The 24,898-nt window shown below is 42.2% G+C and overlaps 1 protein-coding gene across 10 annotated transcripts in view; it reads right to left on the bottom strand.

Annotated features, from left to right (window-relative positions):
- Positions 1-24,898, bottom strand: part of ADGRB2 (adhesion G protein-coupled receptor B2) — a 603,867-nt gene that overhangs the window by 212,955 nt on the left and 366,014 nt on the right. For all 10 annotated transcript variants that reach the window (XM_089673848.1, XM_089673852.1, XM_089673850.1 and 7 more), the window contains one exon: positions 13,588-13,674. In XM_089673848.1, coding sequence (XP_089529974.1) covers positions 13,588-13,674 — 87 coding nt within the window. The remainder of the gene's footprint in view (positions 1-13,587; positions 13,675-24,898) is intronic.

Below are 24,898 nucleotides of genomic sequence, written 5' to 3'. Positions count from 1 at the left end.
TGTTGAGGATGAGCTTAGGTTTACAACTTGAGCTTCTTCAAGTGTTTTCAGAGAATGTTTTTTTCAGGCTTAAGTGTCTTTGTTTTAGCCAATGGAAAGCTTTTCAGGTGCTCAATGAAGTCTATAGGGACTGAAAACACAGGGCTCTGCCCAATAAATCTCATGCATTTTTCAAGATTCAAGTGAATGGTCACTATTGAAAAATACGGGAATCTTGAAATTGAGCGAAGAAGTGATTTGGAAAGCACACTTCAAATTAATCAGATGCGGAGTGGCCCTAAAAATTAGGTGTTACCGTGTGTTGTGATTGCTCTATTTTGCCTGGTTGTGAGTGCGAATTGCGCTGCTCTTATCAGATGCATGGGGCTGCTTTTCATTCTGAATTGCACTCCCACACATTTCAACCCGCAGCATGATTGCGGGTACGTGAACCAGAGGGAAACCGCATGGTCAAAAAGACCATGAGGTTTCCCTGGGGCCATGTTTTCAAAAAGGCGCATGCACCTTTTTTTTGCACTGAAACATGGGCACAGCAGCCCATTCAAATGAATGGGCTGCCATGTCCAAGCAAACACCGACCACATGGCCCGTAATAGTGTGAACCAAACATTAAGGTCACATTTATAGCATAAATGCAGAGGTAGAGTTAAAGGGTTAAAGGCTTACTTAGGGGATAATTAAGTGTTATAGTAAGGTGAAGTGTTTAGTCAACCCAAATCAGACTACAAAATTGAGAGGCAGAGATGGAGTCAAGGACAGGAATAAATCAGGACAGGCAGCTAACCGTTGGTTAGATACAAAAAAAGACAGCAGAAGAAGCTGGAATTATACTACAACAATGCACCCTTAACCCCTTTCCGCCGCCGCCTCCGGGCCCTTTAAGAGTTTCAGACGCTGGGAGGCGAGGCAGGTGGGGCGTGGTTTAGGAATCATGTGACCGCCGTGATGCATCATCATGGCGGCCACATGATCGGGAAAGGTCCCGATCGAAAGAGCAGACCGGGACCTTTCCGTGAGTACCAGACATGTGTGCTGGGAGCACTCCACGCCGCCAAACAAGCCTAATTCATAATCCTCATCAATACCTTCTCCACCTGTCCTCGCCAGCTCTTCTCCACTTTCAACTCCCTACTCCCCCCCCCACCCAGTACCTCACTCACCACCCACGAGATTGCCAATCACTTCCAAAATAAGATCGACGCAATCCGTAAGGACATCGCCAATGCTCAACCTACCTCCCCACCTAGCCTCCCTCCCACCATAACCCCACCAACTCTTCCCTCCTCTGACCTCGCAACCACCCAACCCCCCACCACACCTAATGTCCAGCACACTATAACCTCCCCAACACTCCGCTCCTTCAGCCTTGCTACCACTGAGGAGGTCATTAAGGTCTTCTCAGAAGCCTGCCTCACCACTTGCCCCTTTGATCCTGTCCCCACACAACTCCGGTCACCCTCCTCCTCCATCCTACGCTCCCTCACCCACATCTTCAATCTCTCCCTCTCTACTGGCGCATTCCCCTCCCCCCTAAAGCACACGCACATCACCCCCATGCTCAAAAAACCCTCCCTGGACCTCACCGAACTGAACAATCTTAGACCCATCTCCCTGCTGCCATTTACTTCCAAGCTCCTTGAGCGCTTAGTCTACAATCGCCTAAGTGCCCACCTCACTGACAACAACCTCCTCGATCCACTACAGTCTGGCTTCCGTCCCCTACACTCCACCAAAATCGCCCTACTCAAAATCACTAATGACCTGCTAACCGCCAAAGCTAATGGCCACTACTCAGTCCTCTTACTCCTCGACCTTTCCACGGCCTTCGACACAGTCGACCACCCCCTCCTCCTTAACAAACTACACTCCATCGGCATCAGAGACTCCGCTCTCTCCTGGCTCTCCTCTTATCTATCCCAACGCTCCTTCAGCATTACCTATAATGCTACCACCTCCCCCTCTCTCCCCCTCTCTGTTGGGGTCCCCCAAGGCTTGGTCCTCGGGCCCCATCTCTTCTCCATCAACACCTCCTCCCTCGGCAAACTGATACACTCCCACGGCTTCAACTATCACCTCTACGCCGATGACACGCAAATTTACCTCTCCACCCCTCGCCTCACCCCTTCAGTCTCCGCCCATATCACCCACCTACTGAACGATATATCAGATTGGATGTCGCTCCATTTCCTCAAATTGAACCTTTCCAAAACCGAGCTCCTGATTTTCCCCCCAACCCGTGCCCCCCCTCACCCTCTCCATCACGACCAACAACGCCACCATCAGTCCCACCCCGCAAACCAAAGTCCTAGGTGTCACTCTAGACTCAAACCTGTCCTTCCAACCCCATGTCCAATCATTGGCAAACTCATGCACGCTCCACATCCGCAACATCTCCAAAATACGTTCGTTCCTAACCCCAGACACTACTAAACAACTCGTTCACTCCCTTATTATCTCACGTCTAGACTACTGCAACTCCCTTCTCACCGGCCTACCTCATCGCAGACTATCCCCGCTTCAGTCTATCCTGAACTCAGCGCCCACACTCATCCACCTTACCAACCGCTCTGCTTCTGCCACCCCCCTCTGTCATTCCCTCCACTGGCTCCCGATTGCCCAACGCATTAAATTCAAGCTACTAACACAGACATACAAAGCCATTCATAATGCTGCCCCAAACTACCTCACCGACCTGATACCCAAATACCACCCTACACATAATCTTCGCTCCTCACAGGACCTCCTACTTTCTAGCTCCCTGGTCTCCATCTCCCACACCGGACTGCAGGACTTCTCCAGGACTTCCCCTATCCTCTGGAACTCACTGCCCAAATCCATCAGACTGTCACCTACCCGCCTCACCTTTAGGTGCACCCTGAAAACCCATCTCTTCAGGGAAGCCTACCCCGCCCTCACCTAACAGCCAATCTCCTCCACTCCTCCTACCACTCCATCCCTCACAGCCACTTCCTCCTGTACCACTATCCCCTCACTCCTAGATTGTAAGCTCGAAAGAGCAGGGCCCTTAAATCTCTTGTGTTTTGTTTTGTTACTGTATTGTCTCATGTTCTGTCCCCCACTATAATGTACAGTGCTGAGCAAATCTTTTAGCGCTATATAAATACTGTATAATAATAATAATAATAGGCAGAGTTGTACCAGATATAGCACTTTCCAGTTTTAGTAAATCAACCCCTTGACATCGAAGACAGTGTTTCTCAACCTTTTTTCAGTCAAGGCACCCTTTAAAATTATGGACAGTCTTGAGGCACCCTTTAAAATTATGGACAGTCTCGAAGCACACCATTCTAAAATGGTGTGCCTCAAAACTGTCTGTAATTTTAAAAGGGCACCCCATTCTAAAATGTGAAAAACCATTCTAACAGCAACATCCACACATGCAGAACACCCAACATTAGGTGATTTATCCTTCATAAGCAAATATACTTTTGCACACTGGTACTGACTAGTTTTCCATTGTTTCTCTTCTCCCTCAATTTTTCTCCATCACTGAGCTAATGTGACCCCAGCACTGATTGAGAGGGGCAGAGGAGGGGCAAACAAGGATGCTGTGCAAGCAGCTGACATCCTCCTTATCAACTGATGATGTCATTGGTTGTCAGAATGCCAGTGGCTAGAAGGTCAAAATGGTGCACAATGAAAACCTGTGGCTTTGTGTAACTAAAAGGCAGGCTTGTTCCACCTTCTGGCTTGTATACAAGTTTTGGGCAATTTTTGCCAAGGCACCCCTAAAGAAACCTCAAAGCACCCCAGGATGCCCGGGCACCCTGGTTGAGAAAGGCTGGTCTAAGTTAGTACTGTACTATAGGCAACCAACCAGGAGCAAGGAAACCCCCTTCTTACTGCTGAAGCAGTCAATCAGAATTTTCAATACTGCCCATCATTGCAAATACTTGAATGTGTGGAAATGTGCAGTCCACTGTTAGCACCACTATATAACACACCTTACAGACTGCACAGAGGTTTGACCCCCTGACACTTTTTATGTTTTAGTCGGCTCAATTTTTTGCAAGAATTATTTTTTTTTCTAAGGGGTATAAGTCTTCATGCACACTGGGTGTTTTGATAATGCTGGTAATGTTAGCTGTGTAAAGTCACGTTAAAAATGTTAGTTTTTCTACCTTTTTTTAGCATTTTTGCATTAGCATTTAGCAGCATTTTGCTGCGTTTTCTGCCTTATCCCACGTCTTTACGCATTTGCGTTTTTTAGCATTTTTTAAACTAAAAATAAATATTTTATTTTGGTAAAAAACATCAGTTTGCAGCGTTTTACCCTGTTTAGCCAAGTTATTCAGCATTAGAGCATTTTTACAGCTAAAAATCTCCTCTAGAAACCCACTAGTCCTGGGTTTTTGTTTCCAGCCAAAAAACGTCCCTGACAAAAAAACGTTAATTACAGTCTATGTGTGCATGGACACATAGGATAGCATGCTGGGGGGTTTACTAATGTAGAAAAAAATGTCAAAAGCCAAAAACAGCAGCTGTAAAAATGTCCAGTGTGCATGAGGACTAAATGATCTGGAAACTTTCTTTAATCAGTAGTTATTGCATTTGAACAATTGACATTATTTGTCTCTTCCTTCTACATGACCCACTAGCACTGATTGCTATGAATTCTAGGATATTGTATAGCCAACTTAAAGTGGTTGTGAAACTCTGTTTTTTAATTTTACCTACAGGTAAGCTTATAATAACGCTTACCTGTACTGTAGATAAAAGGAATATCTCCTAAACGTGCACTGTTTAGGAGATATTCTGTCTTAATTTAATCCAGCACATGCACAGCATACCTGTGCCGTTCCTTCACAGCTGTGTGTTGTGGCCCCGGACTCCCGTGCACATGACGTCATTGCTGCCCGGCCTTTCAGAATGCCAGAGCTCGTGAACCTGGAAGGAAGGTGGGAGAAGATGGAAGCCTCTGCAGCAGTGACAGTGCATCGCTGAAGGGCTACGTTTTAACCCCTTGACGCCGATGTAACACAAATATGCGGCTTCACAGAACTTGGCTTTTTTTTCCATGGGGCGCATAATTGCTTACCTGTCTTTGTGCTGGGAGCGAGCCACACTTGTCACTGAGAGCGTTCTAACGATCGGGACCCGGGACTCCCGATTCCAGGTCACATGATCGCTGTGATAGCCTCTGATTGGCTATCACAGTGATTGATCCCTTTAAAAATGGTCAGGTGCATTGCTTTCTCTAATCATGGCTCTCACAATGCACTGTAAGAGCGCAGTGCATTGTGGGGCGCACGGCAGGTGAACAGCCCACCGAATGCCCCTACCGTTTGTGTGTTTGGCAAACACACAAACGCCGACTCGAACATCAAGCCCAACACTAGTTATGACCAGCAAAGACAGCATGAGGAAGACATCCAAATAATAAACACAAATACTCCTGCACTTGGGTGTTGAACTCGATGTAGCTGTGGATCCATTATGGAGATCCTGGATGTTGCAAGCCTTGCTACCCTCAAAGGAATGGGGGAGTACAAAACACTAGATGCAAAAACACAAATAGAGGGTGCACCGGCCTAGTGCATTACCTAAATGACATTTATTGATAAAAGTAGTAGATGGTGATATACTCACAAGAGACAATGGTAAAAAGGCTCATCATAGAGAACAGCAGTGTCTGGCCCACCTGATAAGGTAATCCCCACAGGAACACTGGATCTCCAATAGGCTAATGTGTTTCAGGGACTTGCCCCTTCCTCAGAGACTCTGAGGAAGGGCAAGTCCCCGAAACGCATTAGCCTATTCACTTCAACAAGTGGAGCAGCCTTGTAGTGCTCTTAGTGCCTCTTTCTGTCTCATAAAAATAGCAAAATAAGGAAAAAATGTCTGGAGACGCTTTTTAAAGCACTGGGTACCAGAGCATCCTTAAAGCTTAAATTCTAGGCACATCCAAATATATTCCAAATATATTCCTCAATAGACACAAAGGATATACATCAACTTTGTGGGCACTAAATGCCATTACAAGCTCAGATATTACTTTATAAAAGAAGCTGTGAGATCATAGCCTGTGAAGAGCTTAGCTGTGGGAGGGGACCAGCTTGTACCCACCCATTAGAGGCTGCCTGCAGAAAACTACAGGAAGAGGAGGTGGATTTAAGACCAGACAATTTGCAGAAACAGAGACAGCAGCAGTGACTGGTCTTTATTACAGGAGACTCCAGCACAGTGTCAAAGTGCAGGAATTTTTTTATGAACTACACAGATCTGAAAGAATTACACAAAAGAGAACCCAATTTAAGTAAAAATACACACAGCTCTTACATTAAGACAATATTTGTTTAGCCTGTATTTTGGCTTGAAGAATAAGTCAGGGGGGTAGATGACAGCGTTGTCATATAGCTGAGCCTAGGTGGGTTATACTCCTAAATCTCTTGTAATGGGTTAATAGGAATTGCTTTTTTTTTTTTTTTAAATAAACTAACCAGATCTGCTTTTGAGCACAGGTTATAAGCAAAGTAGACAGACTGGTTGATATGGGTAGCACGTACTCTTCTTCAGTTTAAGTAAATGGAGCTTACATTCATGTCCTTACTAGGAATAAATATGCTACTACAAGATGCATACATAAATCGTGTGTTCCCAAAGCTAGCAATATCAATAGAACTATCCACTGAAAGTATCACACCAGCTTTGCTGTTTTTGAACTAAAAAGTCTGATCCTGCTGTTGTCAGTGGGAATTCAATGCCTAAGTACAAAATATAAAAGAAATGTGATACAATATTGGTTCCACAGGTAAAGATATCAAAGCACAATAATTCTCTCCAAATTAAAAAAAACATCATGCTTACAGAAATATATCTGAGAAGATGCTGTCCTTGTGATGTTCATTGGACGTTTTGGAGTGATATCTTGTACCTTTCAGTTAGCCAACTTATTACAATATGCCTAATTTAGAAACTACTTGGTTACAAGAGTACCTGGAAACAAATGCTTTTCCACAAGAGATACCACTTCTAGCACATTATTTTCCATTAACCAGAGACAGCTTAGCAGAGGGGTCAGCAACCAGTAGATCTTGACCAGGTGACTGGTAGATCTCGGTCTGGGCTTGCTGACACGCCATTCCAGAGCATCAAACAGAGTGAAATGCAGAGGAACTACTTGTAAAGTTAGAGCTGTATTAGGGAGAAAGAGCTGCATAAGTTGATGTCTCCTCTGTAGTGCTGCTCCTACGCCCTATCATGGCTGGTGGGTGTAGCACCAGCCAAGCATGACCCCCTCAAGTGAATGAGGCCACTCTGCAATTGCCCTGCAATCTTGACAACAGCAGAACAACACACAAGGGGTTAAACAGGCAGCGGTGTGTTGCTTTCTCACCACCTGCTTTAAGCCCTTGGATTGTGCAGAAGCATGCAGTTGCACGGCACTTGCAGAGTGGCCCATTTACTTGAATGGGTCTCGTTGACAGGCGATAGCACCCACCAAAAACAATAGGGGGTGTAATTCCTGCTGCGGCATATGTACACCTTTGGCTGCTGCTTCAACAGCTAACGAGGGTATTAATTGGGGGTGGTAAACCTGTGATTCACCCACAGGCTTTTACCACCCCATACCTTTATATGTGAACAAGCCCTTAGGGTGCCGCTGCCGAATATAACTAAGGGCTCATTCACAGATGCAGTAGGTACTGCTGCTCCTCTGCAAAGTGATCCCAGCACGTTTGACAGGTGGTGAGAAGGCGATATGTTGCCTCCTTATCATCTGATTTAAACCCATGAGTTCTGTGCAATGCACGCGATTGTGACATAGTAGTATGGCAAGGTTTAAATCAGGTGTGGGGAGGCAACACTATGCCCGGTGATCTTTGACTTCTGCCATGTTGTTCACGTAGATCTCCACCTCTTTAAGCTTGCCTACCCCTGGCTTAGCATATAATCTGTGTTCCTAGAAGCACAATATAGTACAGCGCACAAAGCCAGTAATGAACATATCTCTAAAACATATCCATTTGGATGCAACCATTTCTGATTTTCAGAAAATCAATTTGGTACAGCTTTATGATAATGGATATTGCTTTCTTCTAATATTTGTGGATTTGTGTCGCATTGGATGAGGCTTAAAGTTGAAATGCATGAACATCTGAATTCAAACCTATGATTATGCATTTTAATACCTGTCCATTTTCTTTGGGAATAAGACTGTGTTGTATTTCATTTACTTGTTTCTGCAGCCTAATGTAGACTAAAGGAGATTCTAAACTGTGCTGCAAGGCAAAGAATGCTTAATTTTCATATAACAAGAAAGCAGAAAATGGTTCTCAAACTTTTGAAATGTAAATTGCTCAAGAAAAAAAAACTCAGCTTAAGTCTTCGCACTCTAACCCTATTCTATATCCATGTAAGCAACTCTCTCACCAAAGTGGCATGCACAGATCAGCTCAAGTATGGCTTCCTGTTGGTAGGATATGTGTCATTGGAATCACATACTCAGGCAGGTTAGGGAAATGGTTTTGGAGAATTTGGTTATCCCGAGCAAGCCCGAATGAAAGTTGCAGCAGGCCTCATCACAGAGGTATGCTCCACAGCTAGAAGATTGCTCATTTAAAAATGAATTCCAGGCACAAAAACTCTCATTTAAATATATTTATCATTAGCCACAAAAGACATAATTCCACTTTGTGTACATGAAATTTTACTTTGTAAAAACAAAAATAGTGATTTCCTCACTGTGCAGCACATAGACCAGCATTTCCTAATCTTTTTACCCTAGATGAGCCTTTGAATTAATTTTCAGGTCTCAGGGAACAAAAATAGTGATTTCCTCACTGTGCAGCACATAGACCAGCATTTTCTAATCTTTTTACCCTAGATGAGCCTTTGAATTAATTTTCAGGTCTCAGGGAACCCCTGCTAAAAACAATTTTTTGGGGATCAAAGTGAAAAATGCCCCTTACTTTGGTGGTCAGTAAGAATAATGCAACCCTTACTGACAGCTATAAAGATTCCTCCCACGCCCGACTGCAGGACTTCTCCAGGACTTCCCCCATCCTCTGGAACTCCCTACCCCAATCCATCAGACTGTCACTTACCCTCCTCACCTTCAGGCGCACCCTGAAAACCCATCTCTTCAGGGAAGCCTACCCCACCCTCACCTAACAACCGATCTCCTCCACGCCTCCCACCACTCCATCCCCCACAGCCACTTCCTCCTGTACCATTATCCCCTCCCTCCTAGATTGTAAGCTCAAAAGAGCAGGGCCCTCGAACCCCTTGTGTATTGTATTGTTACTGTATTGTCTGATGTTCTGTCCCCCTCGCTATTGTACAGCGCTGAGCAAACCCTTTGGCGCTATATAAATACTGTATAATAATAATAATTATTGGTGTTGATGACTCTGGCAAGAGGCACTGGTCCCCAAACTATGCAGGTACTATCAAATAAGAGGTCAACCAACCACAGCTCAAGGAACCTCTAGCAACCTCTGGAGGAACCTTGGGGTTCCATGAAAACGTGGTTGAGAATGGCTGGCATAGCCTGTGCAGAGAGCAGAACCGTGGGAGGAACCCAACAGGTCCTTTTCCTACAGGCTGCCTGCTAAAAACTGCAGGGGATAAAAGACCAGTCCCCCTGCACAAGTACAGAAGGCTGCAATGGCCAGTGTGTACTAAAGAAAGCTCCAGCATAGAGAAAAAATACAGGAGTTGTTTCAACCTGGAGTATTAAACAGATCTGAAAGATATATTTAAAGCACACCTAGATTTAAGTAAGAAAATGCATGGCTCTTTTATTTAAAAAAATGATGGTTTGCTTGGATTTCAGCTTTAAAGAAACCTTTTCACCAACTTAAAAAACTGCAGATGAAAACACAGAAAAATGAAGAATTTTAAAAGAGAAGTTTAGGAATATAGAAAAATAAAAAATCCTACTCTCCTAGATGGCTGCAGTCCTGATCCCAGCTTCAGCTGTCCCCCACCTGCTCTACACTGAGAACTGAGCAATCAAATAGCACTGATCGCTCAGTTCTCCCCTCCAGTCTTAGCAGAGATCCGGTAACTGTCAGTCAACGCTCTGTGCTCTGCTGCCCCAGCACTCGCTGGAGTACTGGGCTGTGGAGAAGGTGAGAGGGGCAGGCTCAAGCTCTCAGCGGCATGCTGAGAGACTGAGCCAGCTGATAGTCCAGGTATCTGGGTGGATCCCAGCTGTAAAATCAGGATCTTTCCTGAGCCTGGACTAGCTGAGCTTTAACTCACTGTTGGTTGAAAATAAGTCACAGGAGAATAGAACAAATTACACTCTTGTGATCCAATGGAGAAGTATAGTCAAGAGAGATTTGGCTATACTTCTCCTTTAAATGCCAACTTGCAGCATGTTTCCTTTCCATAAATTATTTTTATTGTGATGTGCCGTAGAACTTACACACTTAAAGCCCAGCTCTATTCAAAAATGACATTTAAAAAGTGCATTGTGTGTCAATTACCTCTCTCCTCAGTCTTGATTCCAAACACCCCTTCCTAAACCATCCGGCAGTATAATGGATCACAGTCACAGTTTCTTCTATGAGCCAAAGTAATATCCTATCCTGGGGACCAGACATTTTCCTCACTTATTGTCTTAATGATCAGTAATCCATTCACTATCTCCTTGAGTTCTCCTACCACTGGAGCCTATGAGAGTGGATCTGGCCACTAGAAATGTCACCTTCACCAATAGGAGGTGTCCACATCTCGCGGGGAGCAATGGGAACACCTGGAGAAGAACCCCAGGAAGTAAATCGAAGAAGAGCTAGTGAATATCACATAACCATGGCTTTAGGTAAGTAAAATGGGCATTTGTACACTTTTGTTTCATACTGTACGGTTACTTAGAGGTGGGTGGGAGGAGGAGTTGCTAATATAAAGGTATAAAGGAGCTGGGCTTTAACTAGTCAGTTCCCTATAGCACAGCCCCCTTCATACTGCCATATAATAGCCCTCACTTCTCATGAGAGCATCTGATTAATCTCTGCTGGCCCAGCTCACCACCTTGCAACTTCCTACATAACCTTTATGTTTCTGTTGGGAAAGGAGAGAAGAGGAATACTATAGGGCAGGCATGTCCAAAGTCCGGCCCGCGGGCCATTTACGGCCCGGGGGTCGGTTTAATACGGCCCTCCAACAGCCCTCCCTGCTCTGTGTAATGTGACCCTCCCATGGCCCTCCCTTCTATGGCAGACAGTCTTCTGCTTGAGAGCAGAGGGCAGTGCGCATGCCTGACTGCGGCGCGTTCTCCCTGGTCTGTGTAAATGCGGCTGTCGCACGGCCCTCCCTTCTGTGGCAGACAGTCTTCTGCTTGAGAGCAGTGCGCATGCGTGACTGCGCCTTGCTGGGAGCGACAGAGGGCGGTGACATCAGGGCCGGGCTTCCAGCGTGAAGTGTGTTTCTCTTCTCCTCCCGGCTGCCAAGCAGAGACTTCAGCTCCAGCTACCTTTTTCACCCTTCACATTAGTGCAGGTAAGTTTTTTTTACATTTATTTTCAATACATTGTGAAAACTCAGCTGTCAGTTGATCTTAATGTTATGAAATGAAAAGTATGTCGTTTGCAATTAACTTGGCATAAAATAATTTATTTGCATTTAATTGTAATGGTTCAAAGAATGTTCGGAAAAATGTTCGGCCCTCCACCATGTTCACTTCATCCAATCTGGCCCTCTTTGAAAAAAGTTTGGACACCCCTGCTATAGGGCAACCATTCTCAGCCAGGGTTCCTCCAGAGGTTGCTAGGGATTCCTTGAGCTGTGGCTGGTTGATCTTCCTTTTGATGGTGCTTGCATATTTCAAGGACTGACAACACTTGGAAAAGCTAGCAGAATGACACCAATTATGTTTTTAGCTGTCTGTAAGAGTTGCATAATTCCTACTGCCTATCAATATAAGAGGCCATTGACTCCCAATTAATTGGTCTTAGTAAGGGTGCTTCTGACACATGAAAAATAATTTAGGGGTTCCTCTGGGCTAAAAAGGTTGAGAATGACTGCTATAGGGTGTCACTTGAGTGATAGCTCTGAGTCTGCTGGGGCTGCTGACATCACATCCAAGATCGATGAGAGAGAAAATAACATGCCTAAAATACATACTAAATGCATATATCATTTTATGGAATGACTGTTGTTGAAATTAATTGGTTTCCCATCAGAGTCTCTTCACACTATACCCAGCACTTTTTTCCTAAAAAAAAAAATACTGCTTGGGTAGTTGTAGATGAATGTAAAAGTGATTACAGCTGTCACCGCTGACTGTCTTTTCAAGCAGCTCCACTGTGCATAAATTCTCAATGATTTAGCTGGCCAGCTCGTACAGATCAGGGATGATGAATGCCAGTGCAATAAAAGAACATGACAGCTAGGGAGGTACAATTAATGGTATTAATTAGATTGGACCTTAGCTACCACTTCTGTCCTTTCCATTCATGAAAATTCTGGTAACTGCTGGAGGTCTCGCTGTCTCTGTACATTCTGTAGCCAGCTAGGCAGAGGTAAGCACATAGACAAATTCTTTGGAGGACAGTTTTTGGACCTCTCTATGGTACAATATTTCTGCTAATTGGAGAGGTTTTCTACTTATTCCCTGCCTACTTTTCTGCCCTCCTCTGCCTCCTCTATTTGGCTATACGGTGCTCCTTTAGAATCTCTTAGATTGTAAGCTCCAAGGAGCAGGGCTCTCCTATCCCTCTTGTATTGATCTGTATTGTTGCTGTATTGTCTCCCGGTATATTGTAAAGCACTGAGCAAACTGTTGGCGCTATATAAATCCTGTATAATAATATTTTGAATGTTGGTAGAGGTTACTGAGCAGAAGCAACCAAATACAGACTCTGCATACCATACACTGCCAGAACATCAGTGGCAAAACAAGAACTTACTCTACAAAACCTGTCTCTATCCCTGTAATATATAACTTATTTGAAATTTCCACTAATTTGGACCTAATATTTATTAACCCCCTTGGCGCCAGCGCCTCCCGGCCCTTTAAGGGTTTCAGAAGCTGGGAGGCGGGACAGGGTTTAGGGTCATGTGGCCGCCGTGGCACACCGTCACGGCGGTCACATGATCGGGAAAGGTCCCGATCGAAAGAGGAGATCGGGACCTTTCCGTGAGTACCAGACATGTGTGCTGGGAGCATGCAGGGCGCACGCTCTCAGCACATATGTTTTTTTTTAATAGAACGCAAATGTGCAGCCGCTCGGCATCTAGGCCCAGACGCCGGGAGGCCGCACATTTGCGTTCGGCAGGTGTGAAGAGGTTAAACATTGAAACCTATATTTGTGAACATGTTCATTCTTCGCCACTGCACATTTATTTCTTCATAAACTTACAAGGCTTAATTTAATTTTTTTAATTATTATTGTTAGACTGGAAATTAACTTCCTGATTAGAATGAGATTATATTACTTTTACGTATGTTTAAAAAACAAAATACTTTTTAAAGTAGGAGTTGGAGATTCACTTTCTACAGTAGCATCACAAACTGCTCTACACTATAGATGTACACAGTCATTCATATAACAACCAATGTCAAAGGTTTTTTCAAGGTCAGAATTGACAAATACACATTGGTAGGCTGTAGCTCACCTGTCTGTGCCATATATACAGCTGGCTCATCAGCTGACCGTGGCCTCTGGGTTTTGACTTTCTGATTTTCTTCCTGTTCATCTTCTCCTGCAGGACAAAGGTAAAACCAGTCAATGGTTGCGCAAACGAGCACATATTGGATAAGCATTTATATACTGTATATAGAGCATATTGTAAAAAGGATAGAATACTAAAATGTTCACACACAAATTGCCACCAATATATTATTAAACAACCTTAAAGTTTACAGATGCTACTTGCTTGATCATTTTCTTTCAAGTCATTTCCGTATGAGTGAAGGACCTATAAATACCTTGCAGAAGTGTGACACAATTATGGTTAATTTATTATATTTATTATTATGTATTATATAATATTACCATAATATTATTGTATTATATGTACTGTATATAATATATATAAAATATATTTATTCTTTATTGTTATTATTGTAGTTAGGAAACAAATGATATAGTGACAATTATACAATCCAACTAAAGCTCCAAACAACTTCCAAGAGTTCAAGGTAATTTAAACTATAACTAAAGGCAAAACTTTTTTTTTTTCGTTTTAGGATTAGAACATACTGTCCTGTTTACCATTATAATTGAAAGTGAAAGTAAAAGAAAATCCCAAATTTTGGGTTGTCCCCAGAAAAGTAATAGAAGGGAAATCTTTCAATGGGGACACTAGTGCTGGTGACCTGGGGATCATCAAGGAGTTCCCCTAATTTGCAGGAATTTCCTCTCACTTCCTGTTTGGCTATGGGAGAGGAAGTGAAGGAAAATCTCCCCCAATGGCACACAGATGGCAAACAAAAATCTGACTGAAGTCATAACACTCCCATCCTCTATCCAAAATGAAAAGAACAAGTTTAGCCTATAATCAATAAAATTGATTTATAGCCAAATAAATCCCTTTTGTTTTAGCGACCAAGCACACTTCAAAGGCTGCAGGCACTACCACTGGTATGACCTGCCCTTCTGTAACTGTTCCAAGTAGTAAATCACAGTGCAGAGTTGTCTGGTATCTTCTTGCCTTTTCCATTTGGGTGTTGTCAAAATTCTTGAGCCCTGATGAAAGAAGAGTGTGTCTGGCAACCTACATGCGTTGGATTTATTCTGCTATGAATCAATGTTATCATTAAATTATCTTGGACTCTTGGAAGTTTGTTTGATGCAGTCATTGGATTGTATGTACAGTCAGTTCCATAAATATTGGGACATCAACACAATTCTAACATTTTTGGCTCTATACACCACCACAATGGATTTGAAATGAAACGAACAAGATGTGCTTTAACTGCAGACTGGCAGCTTTAATTTGAGGGTATTTACATCCAAATCAGGTGAACGGTGTAGGAATTACAACAGTTTGCATATGTGCCTCCCACTTGTTAAGGGACCAAAAGTAATGGGACAATTGGCTTCTCAGCTGTTCCATGGCCAGCTGAATCCAGCCTCCCATCTGTTCTTGAGTTTAAATAGTGATAATCATGACAGCTTTGAACAATAACAAATACTTTCTCATCCATCAATCATTTATTTGTGTTTATTATTTTGTAGGATTAATATCGATTCCATTATGCCATCAGGTGCCAATGGCTTCAATTAAAGGGTATCTAAAGCAAAGCCAAAAAATCTTTTTTTCTTCAGTTTTGCATAGAAAAGGGAAGTTTTGGAACCCCTGTGAGGTTTTATTACTGTTTGTGTCCCTGTTGGGGATTCACCCTATTTGTCCTGGTATCCATTGTCACAGTAACTGAAAGTGAGAAAAACTTTTTCCGATAACAACTGTCTAACACATTTTTTAAAGCTTTTTCTTCTCACATCATGATGTTTCTAGGGGGCCGGAAGTGAAGGGAAATCTCACTGTAACAATATACCTTGATATAAATTCTGTAATACAACAGTGAATACATTACTCTACATGACAAAATGCATGCTTTCTGAGCTTTCTTTCCCAATGGATATGACGGTTGAGTGATTAAACATTCATGCTGTAGCTTCCTCTAGAATGACATCTACAAATACTACTACGTATAAATCTATGACATTTCCATCTGTACCATGGTCAGTCACATTTTCATCACTGACACAAGAGGCACAGGCAAGTACGCATAGATCATTTCATATAAAGCATCATTTCATGTAACGCTATCAAATTGCCTAGCTAAGAATCCAATGCAGAAATACAAAAAAAAAAGTTCTATTCACAGACATTATGGAATTATGGTGTTTCCAAATCCACGTTTTGAGGTTCAATAGGCTCATATTGATTTAAGATTTAATTGCAAAATTAAAAAAAAACCAGAAACTCCATTTGGTAAGGTTGAATTCATCCACAAAAATAAATGCATCTGCCACAAATCTTGATCCCAATGCATTGTACCGTTTACTTTTTTCTTAGGAGAATTTATGGAAATGTCACAAAGTGACAGTTTATTAAGTTCTACGGTATTGACTCCAGCTGGGTGCGATGTGGTGGATTGCATCGCCCTGCACTCCACTGAATAACACACCGTTGCAATGGAGTGGCATGAACCAGTCTGATAAGAGACAAGACTTTTTGGCTCCATTCACAATCTTGCCATGCAGGAACATGTGAGAACATGCTATGTTTTAGCAGGCGTGCTGAGGTGCCATTATTGATTAATGGCACCTCAAATGAAACAACTAACACGCCATGGTGCACAGTAACTATTTGCCATTTGTTGTAGTGTGATGTGATTTAGAAAAAAAAGGTGCCTGGTACTTCTTTTGTGTGAATGTCGCATGTAGGGCAGCCCATTTAAATTTCTGATCAATCCTAAAAGTGATGAACCCAATACCCAAAAACATCCCTCTGCAGATTCCATGAAGTGTTTAAGTGTTGCTATGGTGTTTTTATTTTATTTATTACAGGTACTTATACGTCAATTTACGCATTCACATCAGTCCCTAACTCTCAAGGGGCGTACAATCTAAGGTCCCTAACTCACATTCATACATACACATACTAGGGCCAATTTAGACAGGATCCAATTAACCTACCAGCATGTCTTTGGAGTGTGGGAGGATACCAGATTACCTGGAGGAAACCCACGCAGGCACAGGGAGAACATGCAAACTCCAGGCAGGTGGTGCTGTGGCTGGGATTCAAACCAACAACCCTAGTACTGCCAGGAGGAAGTGCTAACCATTTTGTTTTTCTTTGCGAAAACATTGGAGTGCAGATGGGAATAGGATTCCTGTGTTCAAGGTAGGGTTGGATTTGTCATCAGGCAGAGCTGGCTTGTCCGGTAGTAGGGGTAAAAAAATGACTTTTCCCTTTACAGTCATTGATCACACATTTTTTTTCCATCATAATTAGAAATACAGTTATCTTGTATTGAACCTTTATGCAGCATTAAAATATTTTAAATCAAGTTAGGACTTGTTAAGCAAGAAAATGTTTTATGTAAAAGAGATGATCCTTGCAGAAGGGGTCTATTGGCTGGCGGTAATACAAACCTGGCCCTGATGCAGGGGTTTGATCCAATGCTTGAAAACATTTTTGGCTGGGAGGATTGAAGTGACAGAAAAAAACATATTATTGATGGCAAGATTGGAGAAGCTATGAGAAGAGTATTTACACTGAATTAACCATTTGAGCGTTGGAAGGTTTTACCCGCTTCATAATCAGACAATTTTTTTGCTATTTAGCAGTGCGCTACTTTAACTGGTAATTACGCTGTTATATAGCATTGTACCCAAATTAAATTTATATAATTTTTTCACACAAATAGAGCTTTCTAATAGTGGTATTTGTTATATAAACAAAAAAAGACAGAAATTTAAAAAAAAAACAATATTTGTACTTTCTGCTATAAAACATATCCAATTAAATTTATATCGTTATTTTCACACAAATAGAGCTTTCTGATGATGGTATTTGTTATATAAACAAAAAAAGACCGAATTAAAAAAAAAAAAACAATATTTTTACTTTCTGCTATAAAACATATCCAATAAAAATATATGAAAAATATATATTTTTTCTTCATAAATTTAGGTCAAAATGTAATCTGCTACGTGTCTTTGGTAAAAAAAAATCCCAATAAATGTACAGTGCCTTGAAAAAGTATTCATACCCCTTGACATTTTCCACATTTTGTCAAGTTACAATGAAACATATAAATGTATTTTATTGGGATTTTATGTTATAGATCAACACAAAGTGGCACATAATTGTGAAGCCGAAGGAAAATGATAAATGGTTTTCAAAATTTTTTACAAATAAATATCTGAAAAGTGTTGCATACATTTGTAATCAGCCTCCCTGAGTCAATACTTTGTAGAGCCACCGTTCACTGCAATTAGTCTTTTTGGGTATGTCTCTACCAGCTTTGCACATCTAAAGACTGAAATTTTTGCCCATTTTTCTTTGCAAAATAGCTCAAGTTCTGTCAGATTCGATGGAGAGCGTCTGTGAACAGCAATTTTCAAGTCTTGCCACAGATTCTACAGTATATTGGATTTAGGCCTGGACTTTGGGCCATTCTAACACATGAATATGCTTTGATCTATACCATTCCATTGTAGCTCTGGCTTTATGTTTAGGATTGTTGTCCTGCTGGAAGGTGAACCTCCGCCTAAGTCTCAAGTCTTTTGCAGACTCTAACAGGTTTTCTGCAGGATTGTCCTGTATTTGGCTCCATCCATCTTCCCATCAACTCTGACAAGCTTCTCTGTCCTTGCTGAAGAGAAGCATCCCCACAACATGATGCTGCCACCACCATGTTTCACAGTGGGGATGCTGTGTTCAGGGTGATGTGCAGTGTTAGTTTTCTGCCACACATAGTGTTTTGCTTTTATTCCAAAAAATTCAATTTTGGTTTTATCTGACTAGAGCATCTTCTTCCACATGTTTGCTGTGTCCCCCACATGGCTTCTTGCAAACTGAAAACAGGACTTCTTATGGCATTCTTTCAACAATGGCTTTTTTCTTTCCACTTTTTTATAAAGGCCAGATTTGTGGATTGCACTAGTAATAGATGTCCTGTGGACAGATTCTCCCACCTGACTTGTGGACCTCTGCAGCTCCTCCAGAGTTACCATGGGCCTCTTGGCTGCTCCTCTGATTAATGCTCTCCTTGCCTGGCCTGTCAGTTTAGGTGGGCGGCCATGTCTTGGTAGGTTTGCAGTTGTGTCATACTCTTTCCATTTTCGTATAATAGATTGAAGAGTGCTCTGTGAGATGTTCAGAGTTTGGAAAATTTTTTTATAACCTAACCCTGCTTTAATCTTCTCCACAACTGTATCCCTGACCTGTCTAGTGAGTTCCTTTGGCCTTCATGATGCTGTTTGTTTACTAATGTTCTCTAACAAACCTCTGAGGGCTTCACAGAACAAGTGTATTTATACTGAAAATAAATGACACACAGGTGGACTCTAATTACTAATTAGGTGACTTCTGAAGGCAATTGGTTCCACTAGATTTTAGTTAGGGGTATCAGAGTAAAGAGGGCTGAATACAAATGTACGCCACACTTTTCAGATATTTATTTGTAAAAATTTTTGAAAACCATTTATCATTTTCCTTCCACTTCACAATTATGTGTCACTTTGTGTTCATCTATCACATAAAATCCCAATAAAATACATTTACATTTTTAGTTTTAACATGACAAAATGTGGAAAAGTTCAAGGGGTATGATTATTTTTCCAAGGCACTGTATTTTGACTGGTTTGTGTGACAGTTACAGTGTCTACAAACTATGAAATATATACTGTAATATTTATTTATTTATTTTTTTAATACTAGTAATGACGGTGATCAGTGACTAAGGCCTCGTTCACACCATACATACAGAAAAACTGATGCAAACTGATGCACAGATTTTACTTGCAGAGACATCACTTTACATCAGTTTTCATGCGTGCTTCAATGAGTTCTATACATGTTGCAGAAAAAATTTGCATGTGATACTAGTGTTATCGTGTAAACAGGGCACAATGCATGCAGAAAAAACGACGTCTCTGCACCATGGTATGAACGAGCCCTTACAGTGGGACTGTGGGGCAATCTGACACTAACTGACACTAGATGGGACCTGACCAACTGACATCAGCAGTGACATTAATACAGTGATTCAGTGATAATATTATACACTGTCACTGTACTAATGACACTGGCTGTGAAAGGGTTAACATATCAGGGTAATCAAGGGGTTAAGTGTGTGCCTAACAAGTGTTAATGTGTGTATCATGTGCTGCTTTTTACTAAAAACCTCCCTGTCCCATCTCCATGCTGTTCAGTGAGAAGAAACAAAGTGTTTGCTCCCTCTGTACAGAGCCCTGCGTTGATTGTCAACACAGGGCTCTGGGCTGTGATTGGACACAGCGGATCAGCAGGTCCCAGCTATGAATCATTGGCTGGAACCAGCTGACAAAATTCTGCTGTATCTAATTACAAAACCCAGAAGCAGAGAGTGACATACAGGTATGCCTCTATGCCTGTAGGAGCTGCCCGTCTGCATTGCAATGCAGGCAGACAGTCCTGAAGTGGTTAAAGAAATTGTTACAGCATCTGAATAAGTAAAAAAACCTGTACTGTTGTATATGGCAGACTGATATTTTTTAGACTTTACCCTGAACAAGATGTTCTAAAATTGAATACATTTATACAGTGGTGAACCTAGAGACAAATTTAGGGATTTGCACCCACCATAACCCTTGACCCTCAAATGAATGGCCATGTAAGAAAAGTAAAATTTGCACTGAGCATTTTCTCCATGAGTAATTTAAAGTGTTACTAAACCCAGAACAGTAAAATTAGTCTGTATATGCAGTAAAGCATGCTTGTTAAACTCACTCTGGAACCCAAGGGGTTAGTCCTCTGCATTGTATAAAAATGCTGTTTGATCCTGCCTTCTCTAATCCTCCTCATCTTCTAGTGCCCCCCTCTTATCTCCTGATAAGACATATTGTGTGGAGTCACTCTGCACATGGCCAGTTTAGTGTGCATTGTTAGAGATGTTTTTTTTCTTCTTCTTGAGAAAGTGCATGTGATCAGCACAGGGCCAATCAGCACTGTCCAGACAGAGGTCAGGAGTTCTACATCCTCCAAGAGCAGAAAGATAACTCCTACAAGCTTTAACCAGTGCTCTGCTGGACACTGATAGACGTCACAAGACTGCTCTAGCTGCTAATGAGAAAAGGTATTTTTTTTAGTAGTTTATATTTACTAAAACAATTGCATTTACATGCAGTGTGTACTGTGGGAGACCAGATAGAGTGAATACAGGGTCCTGGATTTAGTAACACTTTAATGATGCTAGACAGGTTTCCAGGAATTGAAATAATACATATGTTTAGGGCTAAGAATAGGTGCAGGTGCTCCCCCTTCTGAGTTACCCCTTGCTTCCACCCCCCTACCCACCTCCAAGCACCATCACCTGGCTCCACCCCCTACCCACCTCCCAGTACCGCCCCTATCGGAGAATACAGACCCAAGTATTGTTTTGGAGTGCTAAGTAATCTGTATGAAATTTGTAAATGATATCAAGAAAATCAGTAAAATTAATCTCCTGCAATCAGCAACAATAGACCCCCTACAGCAACAACAGATCTCTGTTTCAACAGTAGATCCCTCTCAGCAACAAATGACCCTCATCAGCAACATAAGACCCCCCTCAGAAGCAATAGATACCCCACCAGCAACAATAGACCCCTCCCAGCAATAGACCTTCCCACAAACCTCACTACCCCTTGCCGGTACATACATTCAGTGCTGGAGTTGTCGGAACTGCGTTCCCACTGAAAAAAAGCCATGCTTATGTGTTTTAATGTAATTAGATACATATTCATCCTAATCTTCACATTACAAGCAACTGACAAATGCAGAATGAATTTGCTTGTACAGTTCATAATGCTCTTTAAAAAACAATCACCAAGCTTTCTCCTGAATTGTTATAATATTGCAACTTTACTTCTGAGGGATAGCTTTTTTATTTAATTATTTACTTGTATTCTCTCTCTTTCAGAGTAGAAGTGTCAGAGTGAGTGTCAGGATGCAAGACTTTTCTATCTCCTGAAAGAGCTCAGTGCTCACAACAGACACTCGTTAAACTGTCATAAAACAAAAGGTTATTAGAAAAGAGAGAACTAAAGACTTTGTTCGCTGAGAATTTTAGGGCCTTTGTTGATGGGGTTTGAGCTGGTGTTGGTGACATCAGTTTGAGACTTTTCTGAGATCAATCACAAAATTGGCATGTGCATTAACTCTGCAGTTGACCTTCTTCTGACTTGCTTGTGACTTGCTTCAAGTGGGTTTTGCATTCTAATAGGGAGTGAATACAAGTGAATTACAGCACACTCATCTGACACCTTAATAGAGGAGATTTTTTTTCTCTATAGTTTTCTATTTTTGGATTCTTGACTACTTCTCGTTTATTGGATTTCTGGACAAGAAAGCAGCTTTACATAGGAATATATCTCTGTAGACAGTATTCCTACTATCTCAGATTCCTTAAGTTCTAATCATTTCCATAGACAGCTTTAAAAAGACAGTTGTTTACAGTTTTTTTTAACTTTATTTATACAGAATATACTTGAAATATACACTGCTCAAAAAATTAAAGGAACACTTTTTAATCAGGGTATAGCATCAAGTCAATTAAACTCCTGGGATATAGATCTGGTCAGTTACTGTAAGTAGCAGAGGGGGTTGTTAATCAGTTTCGGCTGTTTTGGTGTTAATGAACTTAACAACAAGTGCACTAGATGGGCAACAATGAGATGAACCCCAAAACAGGAATGATTTTACATGTGGAGATGACTGAAATTTTTTCCCTACTCATCTTTTCTGACTGGTGTTCACTAGTTTTGCATTTGGCTAGGGCAGCAATGGGCAAACTACGGCCCGGCGGACCTTTTAATCCGGCCCGCGGAGCTAGGCTCCTCTCACAGTCCGCCCTGAAGACCGGTGTAGCATGAAAATCTGTCTCCTATGAGGATCTGTCCCCCTCGACGTACCTGCGCATGTGCCGGAGATCGCCGATCGGCTGCTAATGCCTGAAACTGGCACATGCGCAGATACGTCGAGGGGGACAGATCCTCATAGGAGACAGCTGGAAGGTGAACCTCCGCCTAAGTCTCAAGTCTTTTGCAGACTCTACAGGTTTTCTGCAGGATTGCCCTGTATTTGGCTCCATCCATCTTCCCATCAACTCTGACAAGCTTCTCTGTCCCTGCTGAAGAGAGGCATCCCCACAACATGATGCTGCCACCACCATGTTTCACAGTGGGATGGTGTGTTCAGGGTGATGTGCAGTGTTAGTTTTCTGCCACACATAGTGTTTTGCTTTTATTCCAAAAAGTTCAATTTTGGTTTTATCTGACTAGAGCATCTTCTTCCACATGTTTGCTGTGTCCCCCACATGGCTTCTTGCAAACTGAAAACGGGACTTCTTATGGCATTCTTTCAACAATGGCTTTTTTCTTTCCACTTTTTTATAAAGGCCAGATTTGTGGATTGCACTAGTAATAGACGTTCTGTGGACAGATTCTCCCACCTGAGCTGTGGATCTCTGCAGCTCCTCCAGAGTTACCATGGGCCTCTTGGCTGCGTCTCTGATTAATGTTCTCCTTGCCCAGCCTGTCAGTTTAGGTGGACGGCCATGTCTTGGTAGGTTTGCAGTTGTGTCATACTCTTTCCATTTTCGTATAATAGATTGAAGAGTGCTCTGTGAGATGTTCAGAGTTTAGAATATTTTTTTATAACCTAACCCTGCTTTAATCTTCTCCACAACTGTATCCCTGACCTGTCTAGTGAGTTCCTTTGGCCTTCATGATGCTGTTTGTTTACTAATGTTCTCTAACAAACCTCTGAGGGCTTCACAGAACAAGTGTATTTATACTGAAAATAAATGACACACAGGTGGACTCTAATTACTAATTAGGTGACTTCTGAAGGCAATTGGTTCCACTAGATTTTAGTTAGGGGTATCAGAGTAAAGAGGGCTGAATACAAATGTACGCCACAGTTTTCAGATGAATTACTATAGGGGGGATGAATTACTATATGGGGGATGAATTACTATGGGGGATGAATTACTATATGGGGGATGAATTACTATGGGGGATGAATTACTATATGGGGGATGAATTACTATATGGGGGATGAATTACTATATGAGGGATGAATTACTATGGGGGATGAATTACTATATGGGGGATGAATTACTATACGCGGGATGAATTACTATATGGGGGATGAATTACTATATGGGGGATGAATTACTATGAGGGATGAATTACTATGGGGGATGAATTACTATATGGGGGATGAATTACTATATGCGGGATGAATTACTATATGGGGGATGAATTACTATGGGGGATGAATTACTATATGGGGGATGAATTACTATGGGGGATGAATTACTATATGGGGGATGAATTACTATATGAGGGATGAATTACTATATGGGGGATGAATTACTATATGGGGGATGAATTACTATATGGGGGATGAATTACTATGGGGGATGAATTACTATAGGGGGGATGAATTACTATAGGGGGGATGAATTACTATGGGGGATGAATTACTATGGGGGATGAATTACTATGGGGGATGAATTACTATATGGGGGATTAATTACTATGCTTACTATGGGGGAATATTACTATACTTACTATGGATGACACATACACATAATTCATCTACTCTTAGTCCGGCCCCCGGGTCCAATATATGAACCCATTGCGGCCCTCAAGTCAAAAAGTTTGCCCACCCCTGGGCTAGGGTCAGTGTCACTACTGGTAACATGAGGCGATACTTGGACCCTACAGAGGTTGCACAGGCAGTCCAACTCCTCCAGGATGGCACATCAATATGTGCCATTGCCTTAAGGTTTGCTGTGTCTCTCTGTGCTCTCAAGAGCATGGAGTAGATTCCAGAAGACAGGCAGTTGCTCTAGGAGAGCTGGACAGGACTGTAGAAGATCCTTAACCCATCAGCAGGACCAGTATCTGCTCCTTTGTGCAAAGAGGAACAGGATGAGCACTGCCAGAGCCCTACAAAATGACCTCCAGCAGGCCACTGGTGTGAATGTCTCTGATCAAACAATCAGAAACAGACTTCATGAGGATAGTCTGAGGCCCTGACGTCCTTTAGTGGGCCCTGTGCTCACTGCCCGGCACCATAAAGCTCGATTGGCATTTGTCATTGAAGACCAGTTCACCCTGAGCATATGTGAGACCTGAAAGGGTCTGGAGAAGCCATGGAGAACATTATGCTGCCTGTAACATCGTTCAGGATGACTGTTTTGGTGGTGGGTCAGTGA

The sequence above is a fragment of the Staurois parvus genome, unplaced genomic scaffold (genome assembly GCF_062004578.1).
Source record: "Staurois parvus isolate SC_StPar_1 unplaced genomic scaffold, SC_StPar_1.0 ptg000145l, whole genome shotgun sequence".
NCBI classification, from domain to species: Eukaryota; Metazoa; Chordata; class Amphibia; order Anura; family Ranidae; genus Staurois; species Staurois parvus.
The sequence above is the reverse complement of the archived record's forward strand: the minus strand, read 5'-3'. Positions and strand labels throughout refer to the sequence as shown.